The sequence below is a fragment of the Oncorhynchus tshawytscha genome, linkage group LG21 (assembly GCF_018296145.1).
Source record: "Oncorhynchus tshawytscha isolate Ot180627B linkage group LG21, Otsh_v2.0, whole genome shotgun sequence".
Lineage (NCBI taxonomy): Eukaryota > Metazoa > Chordata > Actinopteri > Salmoniformes > Salmonidae > Oncorhynchus > Oncorhynchus tshawytscha.
The window spans coordinates 36,723,205-36,731,494 of NC_056449.1; the positions used below are offsets into that span (position 1 = coordinate 36,723,205).

Consider the following 8,290-nt stretch of genomic DNA (forward strand, 5'->3'; position numbering starts at 1 on the left):
GACATATTAAGGGATCTGGATAAGTTACCTGCAACAATGTAGCTATGGGGAAAAAATTACTTCTCCCAAAATAATTTAATTGTAAAGTTTTCTGGAAAAAAATGATATTCGTCAGTACAATTGTGCTCTCATCCCACTAACGTTATACATGTGAATTTTGCCTCAAAAATGCCAAGTTACTTTCACCAATATCTAGCAAAGTGTTGATGGTCCCTAACTTTGATGACGCTAGCCCGGCAGCAACACATTCACTACCTAGTCGTGCAAGCTTTGAAAGAGGCGAACGTCAATTGATCTTGAACTCAACCACAACATGACGACCGTAAGATGTGTTATTGTTACATTGTTAAGTAGCTAGCTGGTGCTGAGATTGCGGTGCTTTGATACATATACAGCCTGAAACTAATGCCTGCAAAATCGTGTAAATGTTCCTTACAGGCCAGAACGTTTAATACAATTATATTTACACGTAGTCTACCGGTTGTCTGTGCGGTTTGTCCTTGTGACAAAATATCCACAGGAAACGAACTAGTTTACCTGTAGCGAAATGCTTGTGCTTATAGTTCCGACAGTGCAGCAATTTCTAATAAGTAATCTAACAATTACACAACATGTACCCAAAACACACAAATCTAAGTAAGGAATGGGTCTAAGGCACTGCATCTCAGTGCTTGAGGCGTCACTATAGACACACTGGTTCGATTCCAGGCTGTATCACAGCCGGCCGTGATTGGGACCCCCTAGGGCAGCGGACAGCGTCGTCCGGGTTTGGCCGGTGTAGGCCATAATTGTAAATAAGAATTTGTTCTTAATTGACTTGCCTAGTTAAATAAAGGTTCAAATAAATAAATAAAATATATGCATATGTGGAGGAGCAATGTCAGAGCAGCATAAACTAAGATACAGTAGAATAGAATACAGTATATACATATGAAATGAGTAATGCAAGATATGTAAACATTATTAAAGTGACTAGTGTTCCATTTATTAAAGTGGCCAATGATTTCAAGTCTGTGTATGTAGGCTGCAGCCTATCTGTGCTAGTGATGGCTATTTAAAAGTCTGATGGCCTTGAGATAGAAGCTGTTTTTCAGTCTCTCGGTCCCCGCTTTTTATGCACCTGTACTGACCTCGCCTTCTGGATGATAGCGGGGTGGACAGGCAGTGGCTCGGGTGGTGGTTCTCCTTGGTGATCTTTTTGGCCTTCCTGCGACATCGGGTGCTGTAGGTGTCATGGAGGGTAGGTAATTTGCCCCCTGTGATGCGTTGTTGCGCCTCCTTCACCACACTGTCTGTGTGGGTGGACCATTTCAGTTTGTCAGTGATGTGTACACCGAGGAACTTAACTTTCTACCTTCTCCACCGCTGTCCCTTCGATGTGGATGGGGGGATGCTCCCTCTGCTGTTTCCTGAAGTCCATGATCGTCTTTGTTTTGTTGATGTTGAGTGAGTGGTTGTTTTCGCGGCACCACACTCCCGTAACCCTCACCTCCTCCCTGTAGGCTGTCTCGTCGTTGTTGGTAATCAAGCCTACCACTGTAGTGTCGTCTGCAAACTTGATGATTGAATTGGAGGCGTGCGTGGCCACGCAGTCATGGGTGAACGGGAATACAGAAGGGGACTGAGCATGCACCCTTGTGGGGCCCCAGTGTTGAGGATCAGCGAAGTGGAGGTGTAGTTTCATACCTTCACCACCTGGGGGCGGCCCATCAGGAAGTCCAGGACCCAATTGCACAGGGTGGGGTTCAGACCCAGGGCCTCGAGCTTAATGATGAGCTTTGAGGGTATTATGGTGTTGAATGCTGAGCTATAGTCAATGAACATCATTCTTACATAGGTATTCCTCTTGTCCACATGGGATAGGGCAGTGTGATGGCGATTGCATCGTCTGTGGACCTATTGGGGCAGTAAGCAAATTTAAGTGGGTGGCAGGTAAGATGGAGGTGAATTGATCCTTGACTAGTCTCTTAAAGCACTTCATGATGACAGAGGTGAGTGCTACAGGGCAATAGTCATTTAGTTCATTTCTTTCAGTTTTGCATTCTTGGGTACAGGAACAATTGTGGCCGTCTTGAAGCATGTAGGGACAGCAGACTGGAATTGGGAGAGATTGAATATGTCCGTAAACACACCAACCAGCTGGTCTTGGTCTGTGCATGCTCTGAGGACGTGGCTAGGGATGCCGTCTGGACCAGCAGCCTTGCGAGGGTTAACACATTTAAATGTCTTACTCACATTGGCCACAGAGAAGGAGAGCCCACAGTCCTTGGTAGCGGGCCGGCGTCGGTGGAGCTGTGTTATCCTCAAAGCGGGTGAAGAAGCTGTTTAGCTTGTCCAGGAGCAAGACGTTGGTGTCTGCGACATTGCTAATTTTCCTTTTGTAGTTCGTGATTGTCTGTAGACCCTGCCACATACGTCTCGTGTCTGAGCTGTTTTTCAGCGACAGGGTCTGGGAGATTAGTGAGGATCGAGGGAAAGATGAACGGAGCAAAGTACAGAGAGGTCCTTGATGAAAACCTGCTCCATAGGTCTCAGGATCTCAGACTGGGGCGAAGGTTCACCTTCCAACAGGACAACGACACTAAGCACACAAACAAGACAACGCATGAGTAGCTTCGGGACCAGTCTCTAAATGATCTTGAGTGGCCCAGCCATTGCCCGGACTTGAACCTGATCGAACACCTGGAAATAGCTGTGCAGCGACGTTCCCCATCCAACCTGACAGAGCTTGAGAAGATCTGCAGAGAAGAATGGGAGAAATTCCCCAAATACAGGTGTGCCAAGCTTGTAGCGTCATACCCAAGAAGACTCTAGGCTGTTTATCGCTGCCAAAGGTGCTTCAACAAAGTACTGAGTAAAGGGTCTGAATATTTCAGTTTTTTTATTTGTAATACATTTGCCAAAAAATTATATAAACCTGTTTTTGCTTTGTCATTATGGGTTATTGTGTTTTAGATTGATGAGGGGAAAATAAATATTTAATCAATTTTAGAATAAGTCTGTAACGTAACAAAATATGGCAAAAGTCAAGGGGTCAGAATACTTTCCGAATGCACTGTAGAAACTACAGAGTCAAAGCATTTATCCCAAGACCAATGCAGTGTGATCACTGTGAAGCTTTTGGTTATGTAGCAAGTGTTTGCAGAAGGGAGAAGACAAGATGTCCAAGTTGTGGGAAAGATCATGTGTTATAAAAGTGATGAAAATGTGACATGTTGTAACTGTGGAGGGAAACATGAAGCCACGTCTTTGGAATGCCCCACAAGAAGGAAAGACAATGAGGTGCCCAAAGACAGGGCTGTCCAGAGCATTTCATATGCAACAGATGTTAAAAGGGTTGAGGGTTTGAATGGTGCTCCTGAAGAGTCCATGGTGGTGGACACTTTCACTGCAGAGCCGAATATATTGATCAAAGTCACCTTGTCCGAGAGAGATTTACATGGGTATCAAAATGTCACTCCAGGGTAAGCCTACACGAAACACAGCCCTTATTTAAGTGTTTCAAAAATCCCTTATGGGGAAAATGAATGGTGGAAAAAACGATTGGAACCATTTCCCTGTTTGACCGCTAGATTTTATGGGTATTATGACATCACCACTGTGGGGCTCTATAGGTTAACAATACATTCCTGTGGATATTTTGTCTCAAATTTCAAGCAGCTGAAGAACAAATTAAACCGCACAGACAACCGATGTAGAGTAAGTTTAAATGTAATTTTATTCAACATTCTGGCTTGTAAGGGACATTTTACATGATTTTTCAGGCTGTATATGCCAATTAATTGTGTATTACAGCCTGATTTAATCAAACGAATACATAGCTAGCTAGCTTAGCTAGTCATTGCTTGCAAACTGGTTAGCTGTCCCATACTAGCATGAGAATGACACACAACCCCTGGAATATTAATCATTTTGTAAATTATTCCCACAGAAGCACGAATTCTTTGTGGACATGACATGTGAGGGATGCTCTGGGGCAGTCACCCGAGTCCTCAATAAACTGGGTGAGTAGCTAAATGTCACCCGAGTCCTCAATAAACTGGGTGAGTAGCTAAATGTCACCCGAGTCCTCAATAAACTGGGTGAGTAGCTAAATGTCACCGAGTCCTCAATAAACTGGGTGAGTAGCTAAATGTCACAGAGTCCTCAATAAACTGGGTGAGTAGCTAAATGTCACCCGAGTCCTCAATAAACTGGGTGAGTCGCTAAATGTCTCCCGAGTCCTCAATAAACTGGGTGAGTAGCTAAATGTCACCCGAGTCCTCAATAAACTGGGTGAGTAGCTAAATGTCACCCGAGTCCTCAATAAACTGGGTGAGTCGCTAAATGTCTCCCGAGTCCTCAATAAACTGGGTGAGTAGCTAAATGTCACCCGAGTCCTCAATAAACTGGGTGAGTAGCTAAATGTCACAGCAAATCCAGCTTTCTGGAACATCTGTTAAACAACACACACACAGGCTCACACACTTTGTTGAGAATGGTGTGCTTTGGTTTAGCTAAATTCAGCAAATATAGATTACTTGCGTCATATTGACTGGCTTGCTAAAATAGTTTTCTTTTCTCTTTCTGTCTTATTTGTTGGCGTAAGGTGGTGTCCAATTTGAGATCGACCTCCCCAACAAGAAGGTTTTCATTGAGTCTGACAAGGACACGGACGTGCTTCTGGAAACACTTAAGAAGACTGGAAAGGCGGCTAACTACATCGGCCCCAAGTGACGATTCATCCTCTTTTCTCTATAGAACAGGTGAACTCTCTAAATATATTAAGTGACAATCAATTCAATATCGAACAAACTTCCCATCCATCCCTACAGCTCCTTCCTCTTCTCATCATCGCAACCTGTTTAGCCTTATCGTGTCCTTGTTTCTGTGTGTTAGCTGTTGGTTGGTGCTGATATGAAGGATGATCATGAGAAGAAAGATCCCTGGCTGACATGTCTTCATGGACCACTGGAATGAGCTTGTACTGCCAAGCTGTCCACTTTCAGTCATTTAAGCACTATTATTGATGTGTCCCAAATGCCACTATAAAGGCCCAGGTCCAAAGTAGGGCACTGTATACGGAATAGAGTACCCTCTTTTGGGATGAATCCACTGTGAATATCCAGTGTGATTGATGCGCAGGATTAAATATATCATGTTATCTATATGGGTTAACTTTACCGCAGGGAAATGAAAGGATGTAAAGATCGCTGTCTCTGCTTTGTCTTAATGAAAGCACCTATTGTAATTCACATTGATTTGGGGGGAACGGCAACCATCTTGTATTACGTTTTCCTTTCGCTGTCTGAATATTGTTCATGTTTACCCACATGTCAAATAAAAAAAAAACGGTGATTCTAGCTAGACACCTGTCCTCTTATTTTTTTATTTTCACACATAGTCAAACCTTCTGCGGAAGGCCGTCCTAAAGAGCTGTTTGTTATCCCAAGAAAATACGGCCTAATTTACATAAGAAATAATAAAAACAAAATTGGTCCGCATACAAGTTCTGATGAGTAACATATTATTTTAGTTTGGAGATGTCTTGCCAGGTTGTATGATGTGACTGCCACTAGGTGGTAGTGTTTGTTCTTGGTTTAATTTGACAGGAAGATCCCTCCCCTTTTTCATCGATTGCGTGGAATTCGACTTCAGTTTCTTGCACAATGTCATGTACCTTCAGCCGTGCAAATGCCAACATCAGCCGTTTTCGTCAAAGATAAATGATTGAGCTGCAGTTAGTAGATTTGTAAATCATATAGCTTTTTCATGCTTATTCTGAAGGGGTAAGAGCGTTATGTAGTTTATTAGAAAAAAGTACATTTTTAAGAAGACATGGTATGAGACACGGTGTATGTACTATCTCTGAGACAATTTGCGATTTAGTGTACGGTGCTATGACAGGCGAACCATCCCTTACCCCTATGTTAGTTGGTACAATCCGAACGGGACCTTCCACAAGTCCCACGACAACGGACACTACCAATTCATAAAAGAGGGTGGCACAGCAGATGTAGAAAGACCACCCAAGATATCTGAACATCAGTGATGACTGCTCTTCGATGGACACCAGGAAGAGGATTACAGTACTGGTACACAGGACCACTGGGAGGGATAGAACAAAAAAACAATGAAAACTTAATAATATATTGACAGAGTGGAAAATCAAAATAGAATTGTATTTGTCACGTGGACCGAATACAACAAGTGTAGACCCTACAGTGAAAAGCTTACTGACAGGCCTTTAACTAACAACGCGTTAAGAAGTTTTAAGAAGAAAAAAAGGTTTTTAGGTAAAAACCAAATAGAAAATAAAAGTAACAAATAATTTGAAACATGAAGATAAAAACACCTTCCAAGTAACAAACACATCTGGCGTATAAAAGCTGATCTTGCATCCCAATCACATACAAATTCCCACCAAGCATGTATTGCAGCCAACAGAAATCAGGATGAATATATATATATATATGCATATAAACTAGCAAGTATTTTTTGACATCCTGGGCATTTTGCAACCTGGAATACAAACTGATATTCCATTTAACCATACGGAGCATATCTGTTTGGATTCATATCAATCTGGATTCCACTCCATGTCATAATGCTCTAATGTAGTGACAAATCCTTAAGCGAGCACAAACACCTACCTGAGACATATTTCATAGCCTACTTGAGATAGTATTTCATTGCCTACCTGAGATAGTATTTCATAGCCTACCTGAGATAATATTTCATAGCCTACCTGAGATAGTATTTCATTGCCTACCTGAGATAATATTTCATAACCTACCTGAGATAATATTTCATTGCCTACCTGAGATAATATTTCATTGCCTACCTGAGATAGTATTTCATTGCCTACCTGAGATAATATTTCATAGCCTACCTGAGATAATATTTCATTGCCTACCTGAGATAATATCGAGGAGTAGTGCAGCAATGACGCTCCTACCACTGTCGAGAGCTGGTCTGATAGTGAAAAGAGCAGCAAAGGAGAGAGCACTGGAGCCAGAGAGGAATATCCAAGACAAACTATATGTACCTGATAATGAATCAAATAGGTACTTATAAGGAATCTGACGTTCATGCCATCAACTTAGCCTATGTTGACATTTGTACACATAGTAGTAGGCAGACAGTCAGCCATTTCAGGTACATGTTTGTGTTATTTAGAGAGAAACATCCACCATTTTAAAAAGAGACTAGGCCTCAAGTTATAATATGCTGTAATTGTAGTTATATACTGCAATTGAAGTTATATACTTTATAAACCTGTTCTCGGTCTCTTGAATAAAACAGATGTGTATGTCAATGTAGCCCAGTTTAATGAATAGCCCACATTCATCACATCTTGTGAGTGGGAGACTGCTGCCTGACAAAATGTGCTTACCCTGAAGAAAGAGCCTGATGTCATAACGCTTTGAGTTTGATGACAGTATGTCACACATACACTACTACCAACATACTGTCACAGTGGCCCAATTGTTCTCTTGTACAGTGGTTTGGAATAGCACTGCATGCATCCCAAATGGCACCCTTATTCCCCCCCGATAGCGCTCTATAGGCCTCCGGTCAAAATTAGTGCACTATAATGGGAATATGGTGCGATTAGGGATGTAGTCACTCTCCCTCCACAAAAGGACAACATGTAACGGCAACGCTGCTCACCCATCCATGCTGGGAACACGGTGCAACTGGAGAAGCCTTCGTAGCTGTTGCAGAGCCTAAAACAAGGCATTGCCCCCCCCCCCTGCACATTGACTCTGTACCGGTACCCCCTGTATATAGTCTCACTATTGTTATTTTACTGCTGCTCTTTAATTACTTGTTCATTTTATTTCTTATTCTTGTTCATATTCTTTATTATTATTATTATTTTTCTATTCATGTTTGTATGGGTAGCCTAGTGGTTAGAGCGTTGGACTAGTAACCGGAAGGTTGCAAGTTCAAACCCCCGAGCTGATGAGGTTCAAATCTGTCGTTCTGCCCCTGAACAGGCAGTTAACCCACTGTTCCTAGGCAGTCATTGAAAATAAGAATTTGTTCTTAACTGACTTGCCTGGTTAAATAAAAAAATAAAAATGGCAAACAGGCCCTTGCTGGTCCCCTCCGGTTGGACCAGCCACCATGGGGGCACACAGGCATGTTGTGTACAGCCTAAACTCCACAGACACCATGGCTGTCATCACTGTTACTGGGCTCCTCATGCCACTTGCTATTGTCTTTCTCTGTTCCTCAGATGTTCTTGAAAATGTCCTCTTTCAAGCAGCTCAGTCAGATTAATTCATTACTGGAAGATCAGGGA

General features: G+C 42.4%; 1 protein-coding gene across 1 annotated transcript; it reads left to right on the forward strand.

Annotated features, from left to right (window-relative positions):
* Positions 1-124: 124 nt before the first annotated feature.
* On the forward strand, positions 125-5,346 carry LOC112221269 (copper transport protein ATOX1). The gene is made up of 4 exons (XM_042303435.1): positions 125-322; positions 3,932-4,004; positions 4,589-4,745; positions 4,879-5,346. The coding sequence occupies exons 1-3, from the start codon at positions 314-316 to the stop codon at positions 4,714-4,716; spliced, it is 210 nt and encodes a 69-aa protein (XP_042159369.1). The 5' UTR covers positions 125-313; the 3' UTR covers positions 4,717-4,745; positions 4,879-5,346.
* The last annotated feature ends 2,944 nt before the right edge of the window (positions 5,347-8,290 follow it).

Coding starts and splice junctions, on each gene's coding strand:
- LOC112221269 (XM_042303435.1), top strand. Junction 4,005..4,588: donor CCGAGTCCTCAATAAACTGG/GTGAGTAGCTAA, acceptor TGTTGGCGTAAG/GTGGTGTCCAATTTGAGATC.